The 22,005-nt window shown below is 51.2% G+C and overlaps 4 protein-coding genes across 4 annotated transcripts; 2 read left to right on the forward strand and 2 right to left on the reverse strand.

The window, feature by feature from the left end:
* Positions 1–3,330: 3,330 nt before the first annotated feature.
* On the reverse strand, positions 3,331–5,309 carry LOC120702497 (glucan endo-1,3-beta-glucosidase 14-like). Its single transcript, XM_039986314.1, has 2 exons — positions 3,955–5,309; positions 3,331–3,595 (listed from the first exon to the last, which is right to left on the reverse strand). Exons 1-2 carry the CDS (start codon positions 5,197–5,199, stop codon positions 3,515–3,517), a joined length of 1,326 nt encoding a protein of 441 aa, XP_039842248.1. The 5' UTR covers positions 5,200–5,309; the 3' UTR covers positions 3,331–3,514.
* A 3,762-nt stretch (positions 5,310–9,071) lies between these two features.
* LOC120702498 (granule-bound starch synthase 1, chloroplastic/amyloplastic) lies at positions 9,072–13,630 on the forward strand. The gene is made up of 14 exons (XM_039986315.1): positions 9,072–9,266; positions 10,272–10,637; positions 10,773–10,853; positions 10,948–11,046; positions 11,161–11,250; positions 11,360–11,423; positions 11,513–11,613; positions 11,701–11,810; positions 11,914–12,157; positions 12,259–12,435; positions 12,545–12,736; positions 12,864–12,950; positions 13,078–13,206; positions 13,313–13,630. Exons 2-14 carry the CDS (start codon positions 10,311–10,313, stop codon positions 13,427–13,429), a joined length of 1,818 nt encoding a protein of 605 aa, XP_039842249.1. The 5' UTR covers positions 9,072–9,266; positions 10,272–10,310; the 3' UTR covers positions 13,430–13,630.
* Positions 13,631–17,179: 3,549 nt separating this feature from the next.
* Positions 17,180–17,864, forward strand: LOC120702499. The gene has a single exon (XM_039986316.1). The coding sequence runs from the start codon at positions 17,431–17,433 to the stop codon at positions 17,683–17,685; it is 255 nt and encodes an 84-aa protein (XP_039842250.1). The 5' UTR covers positions 17,180–17,430; the 3' UTR covers positions 17,686–17,864.
* A 2,929-nt stretch (positions 17,865–20,793) lies between these two features.
* On the reverse strand, positions 20,794–21,928 carry LOC120704986. The gene has a single exon (XM_039989536.1). The coding sequence runs from the start codon at positions 21,532–21,534 to the stop codon at positions 21,070–21,072; it is 465 nt and encodes a 154-aa protein (XP_039845470.1). The 5' UTR covers positions 21,535–21,928; the 3' UTR covers positions 20,794–21,069.
* Between the last annotated feature and the right edge of the window lie 77 nt (positions 21,929–22,005).

The raw sequence follows: 22,005 nt of genomic DNA on the forward strand, positions 1-22,005 counted from the left end.
ACTGCTACAGGCTACAGCCTGTGAAGCGTGGTGGACAGTTCGTGCTAGGATGGTGTGCGTGCAGTGCAGCAGGGAGTAACGCCAGCGATGGTGGCGAGTCTTGTCGCCGCACCAACCTAACTGAAGTCTAAATTTGAGAGGGCAGGCAGATACAGATAGGCGATTGCGAGCGCATGGGCAGAGCACAGGCGAGAGAAGGCGAGTGACGCAGCGTCTTTTGGGGGCGAAAGGGAACAAAGCGAGCCGAGCGACCCGCCGGCGATGGGACGGACGGAGCTGGTGGGAGGTCAGCTCAGCTTCGTGGAGGAGGGAAAGCGACCGGTGGAGGCCAGGAAAGATAACGAAACGATCGAACCCGCGGCGGCGACGACGACGAGGAGGAGCCTTATCGGCGGCTGCCGTGTCCTTTTCCCCCGTCTACCAAAAAAGAATCCCGACGACCACCTGCTTCCTTGCGGTGGAGCTCTAGAAGGCGGAGAGGGTAAGGCGCGTCGTCGATCAATGTGGAACACGGCCTAGCCGCCACATACAGTAACCAACATCCACTGCCAACAGCCATTATGATGAACAATAGATAAAAACATGTGCAGTTAGTAATGTGCTTGATAATTGCTTACTACTAGTCTCTCAAGTCTCAATCCGTGCTAATTAGAATTAATATAAAAACAAGCTTATAGCTAATGATTACAATTATCTATCCCACGCACTCTTTCATCTATTAATATTTTAAAACATACTCTAAAATACATATTTATCATTATCATTATCGATTTGCAATAGATTTCATTTAGCATCACACTTTCATGTTTGTTTGATACATATTTAATTGAATCATTTGTTTATGAGTTGGCACTCTTATTTTTTTTCATCATACATGAATGTATGGTGGCATATATCATAGGTAGTATTTTATATAAAAAATAAAATTAATAATATATTAATAGAAATTGTAATTTAGAATTTTATATTAGTGCACTTTAATATTTTGTTATAACTATATAATTTAGATTCAGATTTAGGGTTACTTCAACTATTATAATGATATAATTGAATAATTTATATGCAAATTTAGGGGTTACTTGCATTATTTTTATAATGACACCGGTGGATAATTTACACAAAAATTAGAGAATTACTTTATATTTTTATGTAAGGGCAGAGTTGGGTAATTTAGATACTAGAGGTAGGTAATTTATTAGAAAAGCTAACAGATTCAATGACTATAACATAATTAGAGTCGTCAGATGGCCGGATGTTTTTGGTTTTTATAAGAATTTCTAATATTTTTCTATTTTTTGAGAGAGTCCACCTAGAATTCTAGGTGACTTCACATGGTGACTTAAAAGTAACCTCCGATTAGTAACAGTACGAAGATGATAAGTTTATGTTAGGATAGTTGTTGGTGTACTTGTTCTCCGAGTATCATCAGAAGCTTGCCTATAAGTTGATGCCCAACAAAGCTAGCTGTACGATTAATGGAGGCAGGCTTACGAAGGTGAATGAACAGTGGAGATCTAGCGGCTAGTTCCTGGTTGCTCGGGGCATGCTCATTCAGAGAGAATCGAATGGTCTCAAGTAGGGTGCAAATTGGTGATTCTTAAATGCACCTTCAACTCTTTTAGTTTAAATATAAATATTTATATTATTTTTAAAAATAGAGTTTCAATTTGTAGAAGTAGTATAAATATTTAAACTAAAAAAAGTTTGAGATGTGGTCACCAATTTACATCTCTAGTCTGAACACAAGTAACATCGGCCGCTGAGAAGAGGTGCTGCCGTGGGGAGTTCGAACAGCAGCTGACTCTGCAAGTGCACCAGAGATGATTTATTTGAGGAGTGTTGCGCAGTTTGCGCTCAATTGTTCTGCGAAGCCATTGGGACAACGAAAAAAACAACAGCTATAGTGATATATATTAGGAAAAAATCTATTTTACCTCCCTCAACTATTACAAAAGTTTGATTTTTATCTTTCAACTATAAAACTGGGTAAGTACTCTCCTCCAACTATCAAAACCGTTTGTTTTACCTCCCTAGACGGTTTCACGGGCGGTTTTGGCATTTTTTTCATAGATTTTTCCTTATCTCCTTTTTCACTCAATTGAGGCAGAACGTGGATAAAAAATTATGAAAAATTAGCATAATGGTAGAGGAACCCAATTTCACAACTTTTGAATTTGAATCTAAAAATTAAATTTGAAATTTCAAAATTTGAAGAAAGAAAGAAATCAAACTTCATTGAATTTTTAAAGAATCAAGATGAGCTCCATATTTGAAAAAAATTGAATTGTGTGATACATATTAGAGGCGCATCGTTAGGGAACTTTTGTGTGTATACGTTTTATACCAGAATTTAAGTTTTTTAGGAAGGGTCAAATTTGAGCTAAATTTGATTCCTTTTCATTTATTTTCATAAAAATTAAAATCTACTCAAGCAATTGCTTATTTGGTTTATAAATATTAATATTCTTGAGTAGATTTTAAGTTATGTGAAAATACAAGAAAATATAAAATATTGGCTCAAATTTGACCCTTCATAATAAAGTACAATAGAACTTATACTCACAAAAATTTCCTAATGATGTAACTATAATATATGTCACACATTTTAAATTTTATCAAATATGAAGCTCATCTTGATGCCTTAAAAATTCATTGAAGTTTGAATTCTTTCTTTCTTTAAAATTTGAAGTTTTAAATTTCTTTTGGGTTTAAACTTCAAAATTTTTAAAAAAATTGGATTATTTGTACTCTCATCTGTTACTACGATAATTTTTATGATTTTGCAGCCATGTTTTCTACCTCAATTGATTAATAAAAGAGAGAAGGGAGAAAAAATCTATGAAAAAGTAATGTCAAACAGCTTGTAAAATCGCTGAAGGATGTAAAATAAACTTTTTTATAGTTGGGGGGAGACTAGATACCCAATTTTATAGTCGAGGAACAAAAGTCAGACTTTTGCAATAGTTTAGGGAGGCAAATTAAATATTTTTTCCTATATATTATTTGACAACAAAACAAAATTCATTTATCGGGCTGAATCCACACCACCAACGACATGTGATGGTTTTGTAGCCCAAGCGACATGTAGTTGCTACTACGGCCCGCAGTGCGCCTCTCCTTGGCGGATTTGTGTCGGCCTGGTCGACGACATAGTAGGGCCTGGGATGTGCGGCCCATGAGCTGAGATCCGTCGAGTGTTGGATTACATTGCTGAAAGTGGCCCATTAGGGAGCCCAGAGGAAGTGCTTAAACGACTGATGGTTTGTGACTGTCCATCACCTGCGCTGTAAAACTGAATTCCGCTGCCATTTGGAAGCTTAAGACCGGGGCAGAGTCCCTAAAACTGTGAATCTGAACACTAGCATCGAATGTGTATACAGGCATATCTTCCTTTGCGTAGCTACAAGACATACATATGAATCATACACTGTATCTGGACCCAAAAACAATGATGAATCAACCAATGGCGCGCCTCAGTTCAGTAGTTTCTTCTCAATTTTGCATCGCTTCCAAGTCATGACCACCAGAGCCCAGACTCCATGGCCAGGACGGCAGCCGCCACCAAGCTCTCCACGCACCGCCGCCGCCTCTTCACCTACGAAATAGTACATAATTCAAAAGGGGAAGACAAAAGCATTGCTTGTAAAGGAGGGCTAAGTATAAATCACAGTGCACTCACGTATGCTGCAACACTCAAGCAGCTTTACCAGCTAGTGCCGTGCATGATTACTCACTTGATGACCAAATCTACCAATTTTTTTAGATTTTTTTCGGACTAAAGAGAGGAGCATGATCTTAGAGCATGGCATCTTTAGCTCCTTTTGCAGTCAAGAACGCTACCAGTGCCATTGCCATGTCAAATTTGTGTTGCAAACTGGTTATCTTCTTGTACCAAGCTCAATGGAACCACCATGGATATAATCAATTCTTAGTGCAGCCGCAAATTGGTGTTACCTTGCTCGCCGCTGCCGACACGGTGTAGTACCCGGTGCCCGGCCCTACGCCGTCGGCGCCGCCGGGCCCTTGCGACACCACCAGCCCGGCGCCGCCGCCCGTGCCATTATTGCCGCTCCCCTTCCAGCCGCTGATGGTCGGCGCCCTGACGCCGACGTCGTACGCCGGCGTGCCGTCGGGCTTGAACAGCCCGTAGTGCCTCTCCGACGCCGGCCCGGGCTTCTGGTCCTCGTTGAAGAGCGCGAACAAGTACACCTGCAGCGGCTCGCCGGGCGCGGCCGGGGTGCCCTTCCCCTGCGCCACCAGCCGCATCAGGTTGCCGTTGTACCTCGCCGCGTTCTCGGGCGTCGCGCCGGCCTCGTCCTCGTCGCCCTGCGACGGCCACCCGGTCTCCGACACCCGGATCTCCAGGGCCTTGCCGTAGTTGGCCCGGCAGATGGCCGCGCGCACGGCGTCCACCTGCGCGTGCAGCATGTTGCCGTAGCGCAGCCCCGTGGCGGCGTCGGGCACGCCGGCGTTGGGCTCGAACAGCACGTAGCTGAGATCCACCCGGTCCGGGTCCGCCTTGTACGCGAAGTAGGGGTACGCGTTGACGAGGAACGGCGCGCCGGTCTTGGCGAGGAAGCCCAAGAGCGGAGACATGTACGGGAGCACGTCGCGCCGGAACGCGGCGGCCGACGGCGGGAACGACGACGACAGCACGGCGAGGGAGTGCGCCGTGGTGACCGCCACGCGGGAGGTCAGGTTGCACGCGGCGAGCGCCGCGTGGAGGGCCTGCATGGCCGGGAGCAGGGACCGGAGCATCGTGGCGTCGGTGCCCGTGAGCACCTCGTTGCCGACGGTGACCGCGGTGATCGACGTCGCGGGGAGGTGCGGCAGGATGTTGGCGCGTACCCACGCGGAGGCCGCGGAGGGGTCCGACGCCAGCCGCGGGACGAGGCGGTCGGGCAGGCTGACGGTGAAGTCGGCGCCGGAGCCCGCGAAGGCGCTGAGCACGCGTGAGTCCGCGTCGTAGAGCTTGACCCTGGTGGCGTTGAGCGCGCGGAGGAGCACCGCCGCCGCCTGCGGCGGCGGCAGGTTGTCCGCGACCTGGCCGTAGTTGATCCCCAGCGCCGGGGCGCCCGCCGCCGCCAGATCCGGTGCGAGGACGGCGAATGCGGCGGCGAGCACGAGCCGGAGCGCCATCGCAGCGGCGGCTTCCTGGAGAGGTGGAGTGGAGCGGAGTGGGAGCAGAGGCCTTGGCATCGTTGGAAATGGGCAGCATCCATATAAAGCGCGTGCATGTGGACGCCGAAACCGAAACGGCAGCACCGCAGCAGCCAGCAGGCCTGCTTTAGCAACAAAGCCTTGCTGTGTTTGCCGTGCTTTGGGGCGGTGCAGTCGTGTCCACAGGTGGTAGGGTTACTACTTATTAGGTCGTGCCTTTGACAACAATCGTACAGTGCTGTATACAAGAAGAAGAAGAATGCTTTTGATAATCACCAGGGACAGCTACATTTGGAGATGGACAGGTCAAGAATGGAAGAAGTAAGAACGAGACACATAATGGGATAAATTGCAGGATCTGCTTACCTATTCGAGTATTCGTTTTCGATGCCATTTCAGGGAAGCTATGAGCCTATAAGGCAATGATATTATTTTTCTTCTGCATTCACACGAGAACTTGGTGATGTTCCCATGAACACAAGTCATGGATTGAAGCTTCTTCTTTATCTATATTTAAGTTTCAGGTGGAACAGAAAGAAGGATGTTTCTCTTTAGTATATGTTCTTTTCTTGTGGCGATCATCAGACTATCTAAACAAAGAAACGGCTCAACAATGGTGTTCAGATTGTTTTAAGTTACAAAGGAGACTAAAAAGAGGGTATGTTCATGATCGTGAGTGCAGGGTATAAAAACTACTCGCCCATTTGCCACTTCAATATGACTAGAAAAAACTTAATTGCCGGATCATCATTCATCAATACAATAAGACGAACGCAGAATATCAGAAAAGAGCAGGGAACAAAACCATGTCATGCTAATGGCAGCCAATCTCATTCTGGGTACAAGCTTTTCAGAGCAACGATATCTGCTGTACAGAATTCAGTTACATCTCTGAAAGAATCAAGCACGTCACCGGTCACCCCATGTTGAGGTGATCAGCTGAAGCCTGAAGGGCCACCTCGCCGACGTGAGAAAATACCTTGCGATCCAAGTTGGCAAAACACAAAATATCAAAGGGGCGAGTAGTTGTTCTTTCACCGCTTTTCTCCCTCCCTGCTCTGCTCGGCCTCTTCCTTTTCCAGCTGCTGGCTGCTGCCCATACCACTATACCACAGAGAGAGAGAGAGAGAGAGAGAGAGAGAGAGAGAGAGAGAGAGAGAGAGAGAGAGAGAGAGAGCAGGTGAAAAGGCAAAGGAGGACGAAGGCGAAGGGAAGCAAAGGGGTGGTCGATGGATGGCTCCAAAAGAAGGTAAAGCATCTATCTCGAACAGTGGCTATCCCAGCTTTAAAGTGACGGTGTGCGTTGCATTTGACGAACGCCGGTCGATCCGGTTCGTCTGCTTGGCTCCCCGTCCATCTGCCGACCGTCTCGATTCCGCGTGCAGAACAGGACGAAACCGTATGGGATACAGTATGAACGAGACGGCATCAATGCCTTGAGCTGCAGCTACTTCTGAACTTGGCCTGCGTAGTATACAGCATCAATGACGATTCAGAGCAACGAATATATTTTTTTTACGCAAAAGAAGTCTTTCCTGTAACAGTAGATTATTGACGTACGATGCCCCGTAGCTCTACACCACATTTTTTTTTTGCTGCATGCAATGGTCAGTATGGGCTGATAACTTGGTAATTTTTGGGCCGGCCGTGGCTTAACCAGACCCAGCAGATTCTGACCTTTTCCGGCACGTACGCTGGGCAGTTTGTGGACAGGCCGTGATCATTCCCGGCCCATACAACAAGGGATCAAGCCAGGACGGATTGGGCCCGAATACTTGTGTCACCGGTATCGTATCATTCACAGCCGGCCCATTAAATGCTTGTCCCACCCAGCCTAGCCTTGCCTCATCAATCCTTCTAGAAACAAAATGGTTGAACCCGCCACCACCACCATCGGATATTCGAAAGAAATTCGTGGCGTGAACATGACGTGATCGTCCTACCTTTGCTTGAATTAATCAATTTCGTTGCGTTTCTACCTGAAGAAGAAAAAAACACAGTTGCATCCTCGCGTTCGTCCCTGGTGCTGCTACTACCCACAGAGGCCACAGGCGGGCATGTCACGGTCATGGAATACAAAATCGCTCGATAATCGCAATTATCGGTGAAATTTACCGTTACCGATGTTGACTGATAAACGTTATCAATTGATTTTTCGATGGATTTCAATCCAAATTTCAAAAATTCAAAAAAATTTATAACTAGTGTGGAAAAAATTATATAAAAAACTAGAGTCTCTCTATAGTCTAGAATGATGTCACATATTAAAAACAACCACCGTTTGCTTAGACAAAAAAATGTTTCCAATACTAAAGCCTGATAATTGATGCAAATCCATCGATAATCAATGCAAATCAGTTGATATTCAACAATTTTGGTTGATTTTCTATTTCCTTTCACCAACTTGACCAAATATGCATGGGGTATTTACTATATTGTTGTATATTATGCTACAAATGGATGGTTATACTGATAATTTGCAATGTAGACTAGTGTTAAATATTAGTGGTGGGAAGAAAGACTTCAATGTTGACTTGTTGTTAAATCGGTTAGGATACAATAGGCTTCAATGTTGACTATAATATGTATGCTTATACTAAAAAAAACTATATCTAAATGTCTAATTGGTTTACATAATTATTATATAAAAAAGTGTCATTTATGAAAAATGGATGTTTTAAGTGTCTTTCTGTATGAATTATGGATGTGGTCATATGAGTCTGTTACCAATTTGCATAAAACTTGTGTCAATTTATGCTAATATGGACAATGTGGTTTGTATGGACTATGTACTTTTTTGTATTTATGTGCAATTTCATTTGGTGTATGTCTATTTATATGGTTTGCATAATTATACATAACATGGATATATGTAATATGTATCTATAGTTTATTCAATTTATGTCCAAAATATATGTACATGTTTATTTCTAATGCAATTCTATCGTAAGCTATGTATGTATGTATAATTTACCTTATAAAATACCATACATAACAAACCAAATAAAAATACTATAAAAATTTCTATTTTCCATCTGCTAAATAGATTTCTCAGCCGAATTTTCGATAAATCGACCGATTTGCATCGATTATCAATGATAAATCATTGATTATCGATATTTGAATTTGATCTTCCTTATCAGTCGATTTTAGCGATATTTCACCGATTTTCAATCGATTATCGATACCGGAGGGCACTGATAAACCATGTATCAGTGATAACGTAAACCCTGGTCACGGTACGCAGACTCTGGGCTGTCACGCGGTCTGACGCCACGTGGCGCCGCCCGTGCTCGGTGTTCGTCAGCGCAGAAGCATGCCTGCGGTAACTGGCACCCAACAACGCCGCCGTGTCGTGTCGTGTTGCGGGGGGCATCACGCCGCCCATCTGGCCCGCAGGCTGACGCGGAAGCGTCTCCTCCTCCTCCTCCAAAGCGTGCACGGGACACCGGCCGATGAGCAAGCCGTACGTGCGCGCGCGCGCTGGAAAGCTCGCCGCCGGAGCTGGCTGCTAGCGGGGCCCCGATCGATCGATCGGCGCCCGTGCACGCCACGCACGAAAGCCGCGGGCAGACGACGCCACGACACGCGCACACGGGCCGCGCGGCGCAGGCGTGCGCAGTAGCATTGCATGCCCCGGGCGAGGGGAGCGCGCGCGCATCGGCAAGAAGCCAAGGCCCCAATGCAAAGCGAGCGGTAGGCGCGCCCGCCTTTGCCCGGGCGGTGGCGTCCGGGTCAGGTCAGCCCCCCAGGCCGGGCGCGCGCGCGCGGTGCGCGGCGGGGTGTCGTTTCCCCGGCCCGCGCGCGCGGGGAGCGGGTCCGGCGGGCGGGGGTGGCGGAGGGGAGAGCGCCTCGACCCCGAGAGCGGCGCGCGGGGCACGCAACGGCGCTAGAAATACCCCCACCCCCACCCCCGGGCCCGGACCCATCCCACCGCCACACCACACACACCCAGCAGCATCTCTCTCTTCCCTTCCTCCCAGCAACACCCAAGAAATAAGAAATAAACCACTGCCGGCCACTGACGCCGCCACCCCTCCTCCCCGGCCGGCTACTGCGCCCCGATCCATCCATCGCCCGATCGACCGGTCTCCCGATCTCGTCAGGTACGGTACTCCCTGAATCCTTCTGATGGCGTGTCCTTGAGATGTTGATGCGTATGCGTCGTCTGTGGTGATCGGATCACGAGCAGATCCTTATTGATTTGTGTTACTGTGTTTCAGTCGATAGAAGGAACTGCATGCAAGCCTTTTTTTCTTCTAGATAATCAGTTAGGTTTCTTAGATCCAGTACGTTTATCATCATCAATGTGTTTTCGTTTATATTCTGTCTGAATCTACGTCTCTGATGGATCAAGTTATTAGGTTTAATTTCTTTCATGGAAAATGTTACTAGAATCCTATCCGTATTAGCTAGATAGCCATGCAGTCGCACACACCGGAAATGTCAATTCGTCAGTTCTTACTGATCATACTGCTTACAGTAGTAATAAGTCAGAAAGCGCCCCGTAATAATAATAATAATCCGTCCGGATTTGATCTGACCTCCAGTAGTAACTGTAACATGAATAATCCATTCTTAACTATTTTATACGACTTTTATTAATTGTCCTTTTGTGCAGTCAAATTTCAAAATCTTCAATTTGGGTAATGTCGTGCGTCGTCTCTGTATTGTTGCGTTTCAGTCGGCAGGATGTGCGATTGCGCATATGCCTCTTGTTTAGGTCCAGCTCCTTCGATCCACTCTACTATACTTGTTTACTAATCTGTCTGATGGATCAAGTTGGCTTTTCTCTCATAAAAACTGTTAGAAATTCATGCTCCTGATGCGACCACACACTGCAAATACAAATTCTTCAGTTCTTACCCACAGTCAGAAGCACCAGTGGTAACTGTAACACCAGTCCACACCTAGTAGATCCCATCCCACATGTATTTATTTGTCCTTTTCGTGGATCAGTTTGTCACTTCAAAACCTCCTGAATTCCGCCCTCAAAAAAGGAAACAAACTCCTGAATTCCCACAATTCAAAACCACCGTTTGTTACTGACTCAGAAGTGCATCTGCCAACCCCCACCCCCCCCCCCCCCCCCCCCCCCCCCCCCCCCGCATGCCGCAGGTAGCTAGTCCGCCTCCACGCTGATCGTCGGCATGGCGGCTCTGGCAACGTCCCAGCTCGCCACCACTCACGCCGGCTTCGGCCTCGGCGGCGACACCTCCATGTTCCGCCGCGGCGTCCAGGGCCTGAGGGCCCCCCGGACAGCCTCGGCGGGAGCGCTCAGCGTGCGGACCAGCGCGCGCGCGGCGCCCCGGCAGCCGCAGTCCCGCCGCCCGCAGCGCGGCGGGGGCAGGTTCCCCTCCCTCGTCGTCTGCGCCGCCGCCGGCATGAACGTCGTCTTCGTCGGCGCCGAGATGGCGCCCTGGAGCAAGACCGGAGGCCTCGGCGACGTCCTCGGCGGCCTCCCGCCGGCCATGGCCGTGAGTACCCATCATCGATATGATCGTCATCTGTTCCGTCCTGTCCCGGAACCGATGCTCTCATCATCGTGTCTTCTTCCTACCTACATGCGTCTGTCATCAACTGTCACGTGTGTGTTGCATTGGCTTGTGCAGGCGAACGGGCACCGCGTCATGGTCATCTCCCCCCGCTACGACCAGTACAAGGACGCCTGGGACACCAGCGTCGTGTCCGAGGTACTAGCTAGACTGCTGACACCACACCGCACCATCAGATGAAGGTGCGACCTCGCTGAGATCTGAACTTTCTATTACTGTGATGTGCATGCAGATCAAGGTGGGGGACAGGGACGAGACGGTGAGGTTTTTCCACTGCTACAAGCGCGGAGTTGACCGTGTGTTCATCGACCACCCGTCCTTTCTGGAGAGGGTGAGATTTCATCACTTGTTACTTGTTGCTGGAGATGATATATAGGTAGTCCAAAAAAATTAGTACCATATATTAGCAGATTCAGCGAGCCTTTCTTTTGGGTGGTGATTTCAGGTTTGGGGAAAGACCGGTGAGAAGATCTACGGGCCAGACGCTGGAGTGGACTACAAGGACAACCAGCTGCGTTTCAGCCTGCTTTGCCAGGTCAGTTACATGCAGTTGTACTACTGAGTACTAAATTCTGATCGATCAGTACGCACTGCCATCAGTTGTGCTAACTCTTGGAAATGTTTGAATGAACTACTGAATGCAGGCAGCACTTGAAGCTCCTAGGATCCTGAGCCTCAACAACAACCCCTACTTCTCAGGACCGTACGGTGAGAACATATAAGTTGTGCTCTATGATCAGATGAACTTGATAGTTTCAGACTGCAACAATCACACCGATTACTCTGCATTCATTCAGGGGAGGATGTCGTATTCGTCTGCAACGACTGGCACACCGGCCCTCTGTCGAGCTACCTCAAGAGTAACTACCAGTCCAATGGCATCTACAGGAACGCAAAGGTTTTCTTCTTCTCCTTCTTGCCATGGTTTGATGTTCGTATGCGCCATTTGGTCCCGGAACTGACCGTTTGCCCCTTCACGTTCTAGACTGCTTTCTGCATCCACAACATCTCCTACCAGGGCCGGTTCGCATTCTCTGACTACCCGGAGCTGAACCTCCCTGAGAGATTCAGGTCATCCTTCGATTTCATCGACGGGTATGTGTGCAAGATGCAATGCAATCCTTCTTTCAACTGCTTTTCATCGATGCTGTTGGCTCCTTAATATAAGTTCGCTTTGTCCAACCAACCTGGTTTGCAGGTACGAGAAGCCTGTGGAGGGCAGGAAGATCAACTGGATGAAGGGCGGGATCCTGGAGGCCGACAAGGTCCTCACCGTGAGCCCCTACTACGCCGAGGAGCTCATCTCCGGCATCGCCAGGGGCTGCGAGCTCGACAACATCATGCGCCTCACCGGCATCACCGGGATCGTCAACGGCATGGACGTCAGCGAGTGGGACCCCAGCAAGGACAAGTACATCGCCACCAAGTACGACGTGTCGACGGTGAGCTGCTCTTGCTTAATCTGCCGAAGAACAGTTAATCGTCTGCAGATCAAATCGTGCAAGCGTTGAGCGCGTCGTCGTCGTCCGACCCGCCGTTTCAGGCCATCGCCGCCAAGGCGCTGAACAAGGAGGCGCTGCAGGCCGCGGCGGGCCTCCCCGTGGACCGGAAGATCCCGCTGGTGGCGTTCGTCGGCAGGCTGGAGGAGCAGAAGGGCCCCGACGTCATGGCCGCCGCCATCCCGCAGCTCATGGAGGAGGACGTCCAGATCGTCCTTCTGGTGCGTAGAGCTTTTATTCCATCATGTGTGGCGACTATGGTGACAGTTCGTTGGGAGCTAGTACTAGCAGTGTGCCTGATTCGATTGCTCGAATGGTGACTGGTTGCAGGGCACCGGGAAGAAGAAGTTCGAGCGCATGCTGATGGGCGCGGAGGAAAAGTACCCCGACAAGGTGCGCGCCGTGGTGAAGTTCAACGCGGCGCTGGCGCACCACATCATGGCCGGCGCCGACCTGCTCGCCGTCACCAGCCGCTTCGAGCCCTGCGGCCTCATCCAGCTGCAGGGGATGCGATACGGCACGGTACTATACTAATGCTGCTGCCCTTGAACTTTGCTGCATCTTTCAATGACATCCTGCCGCAATCCTGAAACGATGATGGGCAATGGATGCCTCGACTGATGATCTCTCTCGCGATTGCTCTTTGCAGCCGTGCGTGTGCGCGTCCACCGGTGGGCTCGTGGACACCGTCATCGAAGGCAAGACCGGATTCCACATGGGCCGCCTCAGCGTCGACGTAAGGCTCTTCATTTCTTTTCTTTTGGGGTTGCAATATTATAGTGTAGATTCAGGTACCTTGTACGCCTATGTGAATGGTGTGATGAACAACTCAAACGAATCCATGTTTCGTCCCTCCCATCCAGTGTAAGGTTGTGGAGCCGGCCGACGTCCAGAAGGTGGCGAGCACCCTGAAGCGCGCCATCAGGGTCGTGGGCACGCCGGCGTACGAGGAGATGGTCAGGAACTGCATGATCCAGGACCTCTCATGGAAGGTATGGCGCCGCAGCACTGCAGCACCAAGATCATAAGCTCAAAATAACCAAGCCCTTGCATCCGTCCGTTCCTGAATTTAATCTGCGAAAAAATGCATCTGCGCAGGGCCCTGCCAAGAACTGGGAGAAGGTGCTGCTGAGCCTGGGGGTCGCCGGCAGCCAGCCGGGGATCGAAGGCGAGGAGATCGCGCCGCTCGCCAAGGAGAACGTGGCCGCGCCCTGAACAAGAATATCAGACATCTACATCTACCTATCGTATATCAGACATGAAGACTATTACATATAGTTTCTTATTTGTGGTAGTGTATTGTAGTAGTGGCCAGCGGCACTCCTAATAAGTATGAACCATATATATTATATTATATTATATTATATTATATATATATATTATATTGAGAATGAATAAAAAAGGATTTGCTAGACAGGATTTGTTGGAAATGGACGTCAGCCAAAATCTTCTCTACCTCCTCAGCGTATTTGGCTTTCTTCATTGGGCAGCACCCGATCGAAGGTGCAAAATTGCTCCGTAAAGCCCGCGCTCCGGCCAAGTGCAAATTCTTCATCTGGCTTGTGCTCCATGACCGATGTTAGACGGCCGCGCGACGAAAAAAGCATGGCTTGCAGGACGATGACTCTTGTGTGCTTTGTGCTCAGCTGCCAGAGACAATTGATCATCTTCTAACTAACTGCCCGTTCTCCCGTGAAGTTTGGTTCAAAGTTCTACGCAAGGTGCTTTGTGCTCAGCTGCCAGAGACAATTGATCATCTTCTAACTAACTGCCCGTTCTCCCGTGAAGTTTGGTTCAAAGTTCTACGCAAGGTTGGGTGGGAGAGAGTCATGCCCAACACACACACATATACAGCCTTGTTTCCTGGTGGTCTGAGGCACGAAAGCAGCTTCCCAAGGTCGACAGATGCGGCTTCGACTCTTTGGTTATCTTAGTATCTTGGCTACTGTGGAAAGAAAGAAATGACAGAACTTTTGATCGTCGGGTTAGAATGGTAGATGAGGTTGTGCTAAGTGTGTGCGATGAGGTCGTAGCTTGGTCCCATGCAGGCTATAGACAGCTAGAGTTGGCTTTAGTAACTACTGGTGTTTTTTCAGGTCATGCTTTTGTTACCGAGTAATCGGGTCCTGAGTTTCGGGCTGGTTCCACTTCTCTGGACCCAGCCTTCTGTAACGTAACTTTTCTTTCTTCTCTTAATAAAAAACGTGCCCAGGATCGTGAAAAAAAAGTAGTAGTAGAAGAATAATCTCTGCTCTTCTGCTGTCAGATGCTAGGAGATTGTCTCTCTGCGTGTACGTGCGATGACTTATGAAGTTTTTTTTTTTCGCGACCACATCTGAGCATGTTTTTTATCAAGACGAGAGATTGACTGATGAAGTGATGGGTGGCCATCAGAATTCAGAAGCGGATCGGAGCAAACTTGTACAATGTTGTGGGATGGGTGGACGGGTCGGACTCTCTAGACCAGACTTGTTCAGTGGCCAATATAGACGGCCGTCGTTGACTAGTCGGAGTCTATCCGAGTGCGAAAGGACACGCCCCCGAGCCTGGCGGCGGAGCGTGATCCGGTTCGGTCTCACCACCGCGCCTGTACATATATATACGGTACATGTCAGGCCGCGACGGGCATCGTTCGTTTCAATTCCCCGGCCGTCCCGTCCCGTCCCGTCGCGTACGTGCTGCACACAACACAACAGCAACCGCCGCGTCCGCGTCGTGTGGGAAGTTTAGGCAGCGCCGGCGACGGACATGGACAGGATCCTGGCGCTGTCCCTCGTCGGCGCGGGGCCCGGCAACGTCTTCGGCCCGGGGATGAGCGCCGGCGCGCTCGAGAGCTTCTTCGCCCGCGGCAAGGCGGAGCGCGGCAACGGCAGGGGCGCGGCGGGCGAGGGGGCAGGATCGGCGGCAGCGGCTGGGGGTGGCGGCCGGAAGACCGCGGACGAGAGCGCGACCGAGGCGGAGGCGAAGGTGGTCGGTGGCCAGGAGAGCGGCGGCGCCGACTCGAACGCGGGGTTCCACCGGGCGCTAGATGGGATGTTCCTCTTCGAGGTCGTCGCTCCGCATTGACACGCTCTCCTCTGTTCTTGTCATGATCTTTTGGTTGGTTGAGCGCTCGGACACGTGACGTCAGATGTCTAAAATAAGTGCCATGTACTAGTAGTATTTTTTTTATCCTTCTAATCTAATAACTCGAGAAAGCCAGAAAGGTAAGGTCTTGTAATTAACAGGTGGTCATGAGGAAAAAAAACTCCTAATTTTGCCTATTTATTTACGACCAGTAACATTTAGACGTTGATTTCTGTTATGCAGTTTCGTAGCGTCCAATTTTAAACTTTTGATTCCACGCGCATGCGCGTCTCTACATACGTGGCACCAGCACCAAGTAACAATAGCAGCTAGGTACTGAAATCTCAGTTGAATTAAGCAGCCTGGACTTCTGGCCGGGCCCAGGCCGAGACGACGCGGCGCGGCGCCGTCAAGCCGCCGGCGTTCGACGGCCTCCACTGCTTGGAGACCGTCGTCATGCCGGCCCGGTCGAGCCATTGATCGATGCATGCACCACCCTGCCGCCGCTAGGGGCGCGCTTCCGTTTTGCTGATCCGCAGTAGGAACACTTGTCTCCGTTTTATTCGTTCGATTATTGTAACTGCATACAGTATACGTGTCGCTGGTACAGAAACTATAGCTTCCATAAATTCAAGCGGAAAATACAAGGAAACGAACGCCGTCGTGTTGGTCGACGCGGTTCGCCGGAATTGTGTGCGTTTGAGTGTTTGTGCTCGGCTTGCCGAGGCCCGGGACGGGGGAGCTGCGCGGTGGGCCCGGTTGTTGATTCTTCTTCTCCTTGAAACTTTATCCGTTGTGCTCGCGTTCGTCAGGGAGCACGCATGGACTATGGAGGAAGGAAAAGTAACGTGAGAAAAAGGCAGCAGCCGTCGAACCGAACAGGAAGCAGAGCACTAGCAGACCCTGAACCCAGCTGACCAGCGTACTACGCCATACCACGCCGTCGTCGTCTTCGCTTCCTTTCGGCGCGGCAGCGAAATCCGACCGCTGACCGGGCCTCTTGTGCAAGTCTTGTTGCCTTGGACGACGATGCGCCATCGCGTGTCGAAACCGGACGACGGGGCTGTGGTCACCGCACGTGGCTCTGGATAAACAAGGAACACGACGGCGTCGCCATGCCATGCGCGCGCGCCCCTGATGTTTCCTGGCTTGCAGGCAAGGACACATCTCGTGCGCCGACTTGTTGTGGCTGGCAAGAGAACATCACAGCGTTGGGTACGGGTGTATGAGCAGAGCCTGAAACTAACATGGTTGGATATGAGCAGTAGGCCGGCTGATGTACTCCTCTCCTCCTTTAGCGCACGAGGAGACAAGGGGGCACGGCGAGGCATGGGCTCGGGTGCTCCGCTGCACAAAGACAGGCACCGAGGCACGTTCTCATTCCCCGCCGAGGGAGACACAACAAGGTGCTGCAGCACCAATAATGCAGGGACACACGTCCGCATCCAAGAGCTAGCGGATGAGGCGAGGAGGAGATAAACACAACACGGGCGGCTGCTGACTGCGTCAGGTGATCGGCGCGTCATCCTCCACCGGCGGCAGGCACCGGGCGGTGGCCTGCCGGCCTTCCCCACCCAGGGGCAGTGCCACGGCTCGCCACGTTTGCTGCTGCTGCTGCACCGTCCGGCTCCAAGTGTCGCGTCGCCCAGGTCCCCAACTGCCCGCCGCGTCAGCCCCCGGCGGCTTTAATTTTCTTTCTTTCTGGTCAGAATCGGAAGGAACGGGCTTGACCGGCTCGCCGTGGCGGCAAGGGGAGGTCGCGTTGGGGGGTCAGCGCCTCAGCGCGCGGGGCGGGGACCGACCGCGTCGTGCCGAGTCAGGGTCGCCGCCTCATCCGCCAGGTTGCTTGCCGTGCGCGAGTCGCCGAGGGCTCCGAGCCTCGGATCGCGTCCGCTCGGGAACTTTCCCTGCCGCGCGCGCCACGGCTCCCCCACCTCCCTTTCCTCTCCCCTTCTCCGACGCGGGCACGGCGGCCTATATAAGCCCGGCCGCCGGGGCGGGCAGCAAGCACACAACCAAACTGAACACCTGCAAGAGCGCACAAAGAGAAGAGAGGTCAAGGAAGAGGAAGGAGTCAAAATTCCCAACAAGCAAAGGAGACAAACCTGCGAGCTGATTTGAGCCGCTGCTACTCCTACCTGCCTGCGACCATGGACAAGATCCTGGCCTTCTCGATCCTGAGCTCGTCGCCGGCGGACATCTCCGCGAGCGGCTTCTCCACGCGGCTGTCGTGGAGGACCTCCGCCTCCGCCGGGAGCCAGAAGCAGCAGCGGCAGCCGGAGCAGGCGCCGAAGCAGCAGGAGGGGAGGAAGGCCGCGGAGCAGCGCCCGGCGCCGGAGAGGAAGGCGCGATTCGCGCCGGAGTTCGACGGGATCAACTGCTTCGAGTCCATAGTCTCCTTCTGAGCCCGCCGGGGGGCGCACCGCGGCTCCCCCTTCCTGGTTCAATTAATTCATCGCCTCGCTAATTTTTTGGGTTTTGTTGCCGAGTGAAGCGGCGAGTGAGTAATCTGTACAGAAGCTGTGTACCGCGCGCAAAGTCGATCAATGAATGATCATACAAAGTTCCCTTGATTCGATACAAATTCTGATGATGTCCGCTCGTCTCGCAACCGCAATTTCTCTCAAGCAAGCAGAGCTTGGGAGCCTGAATTTGGGGGCTCCAATGACTTTGACCGCGACAACAAGCTTGCTCTGCTCTGTGCTTGCTCAAACTTGTACGCGGAATCCGAAGGATCCTTGCCCTGTGCTCGTTCGGGGACACGTGGGGGATGATAGTAGACGCTGGCGCGTCGCTAGCGAACGGTCTCCTGTTCTTCTTCCTCTTCCTCACCCCATCCACTCCGTCCCGGCCCGCCCCCACCGCCGACCACCGCCGCCACCCGCCACCCGCGGCCGGCGGCGACTCGCCGCCGCACCGCTCCGCCCGCCACTCGCCCCCGCCGGCCTCCCCCACCGCCACTGCCGCCAGTGCCGTTCGCCCCCGCCGCCGGCACAAGCCCACCGGTTGTTCGGCCTGGCCCGGCCGGCGGCGCTCCCGCGCCGCCGCGCCCTCCGCCGGCCGAACCACCGCCGCCGCCCCCGACCCCTCCTCTAAGGCCGGCGGACATGGGAGCCGCCCCCACCCCCGGCAACCTGAAATCTAAGGCCGCCGTCTCCCGCCGCCACCCCGGCCGCCGGCGGCCGCTCCGCCCACTTCCCACCCTCTCTGGCCGCCCCCTCCCCCTCCCCTCAAACCCTAGCTCGCGGCCGCAGCCGCGGCGCGAGGTTGAAGACACCCGTGTGCCGCTTACGCTAGCGGCGCACGTGCGCCCAATAAGAATTTCGGGGACACGTCGGTCGCCCACATGGTCCGGGTTATCCATTCCAGCACGGCGAGAACCCGTTGCCTAATCGTACTCGCTTGGTCGTAAAACAAACATGTGCCAGCGCGTACACGCTACCTTGGAGCCTGAATTGGGGTTTCCCACGATTGGGACGCCAAACTTGCTCTGCTCTTGCGGTCCTACCCTTCCCCGACCCTTTTCCATGTCATCAGCAGCCACAGAGTTTGCTCTGTTCTGATCCCAACTCAAGTCATCACATGGACCAGAATACCCCATTTGAATAAGAAAGAAACCTGCTACTAGTAAATTACTACCCACTTAACAGGCTTCGTCGTGAACAAACTTGTTCTTTTTTGAGGGGGTGTAAACAAACTTGAGCCAGCCGCGTACACGTTACCTCCCAGCTTTTGCAATCCACGCATCACGTGCCGTCCGATTGCCACCCAGACACCTAGCCAGGTGCCCGAACAGTTTCAGTTTGGTTTGGGCTCGTCCAGGCTGTGTTTGGTTTGGGGTGGAAAAATTTTCATGGAAATTTTTCTCTTTGACCACTAATTAGAGGGTATTAAATGAAGTCTAATTATAAAACCACCTCCACACTCCCCGTGTAAATCGCGAGACGAATCTAATGAGACCGTTGACGCGTGATTAGAGGATGATTACTGTAGCATCACGGTAGCAAATCAATATTTAGATACCGTCATTAGATTCGTCTCGAAAAGTTACACCCATTCGTGAAAAAGTTTTGCAAATAGACTTTATTTAGTCATTTAGTACTCCATGCGGACATTCGTCTTTTTGTGTAAATTTAACGTGATATCAAACCAAACAGGGCCGTTGATATCCACTCCAGCCACGCCAATCCTTTTCTGGGTCATAATTCTGCGGTTGCGAAGTTCATTAACACAGAGCAATTCGTATGCTATCCACATTGCATAGAATGAAACCAGCATGCTAGCGATCCAAATCCAACATAAGTAGTCAGGAGGAGCCCGCTCATTGGGAACCAAAAATTGACATACCAAAATATGAATAAACAATAAATTGACATACCAAAATATGAATATATCAATCTCTTTTATCCATACCTTTGCAATTCTAGAATGATATTTAACTAGATATGTTATTCTTTAGATTCCAACTAAATGAGTATTAGCAAAAATCTAGTACTTACAAGAGTCTCGGTAGCACCTGAGGTCCTGGGTTTGACGCCCCATGATTTAAGGACATTGTCCATAGGCGACGTTCTCGTCGACAGCGAGACGCCTGTGGTGACTTCGTCAATCTCTGTGGTGACTTCGTCAATCTCGAAGATTTGCTGATGCCTGTGGTGACTTCGTCAATCTCTGTGGCGACTTCGTCAATCTCGAAGATTTGCCGGCTCAGTCTTCGAAGATGGTCATAGGAGTAGAATTTGCGTACGTGTATTCATAAAGATGTGAGTGTGCGTGTATTGTGAGTGTCTTAGTTGTACTGTATAATTAAAAAAACTAAATGAGTACTAAAATTTATAAATTTTTGGCCGGAAAGATTTGGCCCGTGTTTAGTTACAAAATTAAAAATTCCAAAAAAAATTTCCGGCACCTGCATGGAGACTTAAATCTAGACGAAATAAAAAACGCATTGCGACTGCTGTCTGTAAATGGCGAGACGAATCTAATGAACTTAATTAGACTGTAATCAGACGCTAAATTGCTACAGTAACGATACAGTAACAACCTCTAATGACGGATTAATTAGGCTCATTAGATTCGTCTCGCGATTTACAGACGAGTTCTGTAATTATTTTTGTGATTAGTCTATATTTAATACTTTAAATGTAAAAAAATGCTTTTTTTTCAAAAAATTTACGGAGCGCAACTAAACACCCCTTTACCAACCGCTCAAAGGGAGGCCCTCAAGGTGACCCGGAGTTACGGACCCGGACACAGGAAACAATCCATTTTCTTACTTATTGTACAAACTAATTTTTTTTAAATTTCAATTTTAATATGGGTCACCGGATCAACATTCAAGAAATATGAAAGAGAATTGAATAATTTAACAATTAATTGCTCGCCTTAGATTGTGTAATTACACATTTAAAAATCTCCTCTCCCATCTCATGCGCCCCTCCTCTTCAATTTGATCCGATGGTTGAAGTTTGCATGATTTGTATTTGCACTGATGATATGTTCAAAAGAGAAAGAAAAAGAAAACAGAATGTGGACATTCCGTTAAAATAAATAGAATCGTCTCTGTTAATGCCTGTACAACCCGTGGTCTCAATCAGCAGAGATTGCCGAGACAATTAGCAACAAACTCAACACACGCACGCACGCAAACACAAGCGCCGATCGATCGGCGAATCACCGTCGCCGCCGGAGGCTGTATAGCAGCCTCGCAGGGCGGCGAAAAGAATGGTCACGCGGCCAATTTACCGGCGGCGCCACACCTCCGCCCGCGGGGAGGGGGAGGGAGGGGCCTAGTGCGACACGATGGTCTCGAAGCAGTCGATCCCGTCGAACTCCGGCGCGAACCGCGGGAGCGAGGCCTTGCCGCTGCCGTGGCGGCGCGGCGGCGAGCCCGGCTTCTCCTCCCTGTCCCGCTGCTGCTGCCGCTGCGCCTGCGCCTGCCCCTGGTCGTCCGTGCCGCCCCGCCACGACAGCCGCGTCCAGCGCCCGCCGACGCCGGCGGCGACGTCGGCCGGCGACGCGCTGAGGATCGAGAAGGCCAGCACCTTGTCCATGGCGGCCGATCGACGGACGGAGGAACCTCCTCTAGCGGTTGTGCTGCCGCCGCTCGGTTTCGCCTCTGGGTGGTGGTGGATGCTTCGCTTGCTCGGGTGGGTTTGGGCGGATGTGGTCGGTTGCTCGACGGAGGGAGGCGGGCGGGGGGCGGGGGTTATATACCGGCGGGCGGCGGGGCGCGGGAAGAAAACAAAAGGCATGGCGGAATTGGGTTGCGGGGGTTGCTTGGCCGGAAGGGTCCAGAAGATTCGCGCGCCCAGCGGAAGCCGGCGGGCCGGACGCGAGCCTCCGCGACTCCTCCCCCTCTCTCTGGCGCGCTCGTGACGCACGCGATCGCGTGGAAGTTACAACCGCCTCGCCCCCGCGCATGTTTTTTTTTCCCCCCACCCTACCTCCGCTTCCGCCGCGCCGCCCGCGTCTCCGGCAAGTCCGGCGGCCAAAATTAGGCGGGCGAGGCAAGGGGCATCGATCACATGGCTGGTGGGGCCCCCGGGCGGGGCCCGGCTGGGCGTGTCTCGCGTCTGAACTGGCTCGGTCGGCGCGGGGCCGGAGCTTGGTCTGAGTTCGGCGGCTTCATAGCGTGTCGTGGTCAACTAGTCGTACGCGGTCAATACGGGCGTGGGTTTTTCATTTTTGATAGTCGGGCGTGGGTATTTTTATTCATATTATTT

The sequence above is a fragment of the Panicum virgatum genome, chromosome 4K (assembly GCF_016808335.1).
Source record: "Panicum virgatum strain AP13 chromosome 4K, P.virgatum_v5, whole genome shotgun sequence".
NCBI lineage: Eukaryota > Viridiplantae > Streptophyta > Magnoliopsida > Poales > Poaceae > Panicum > Panicum virgatum.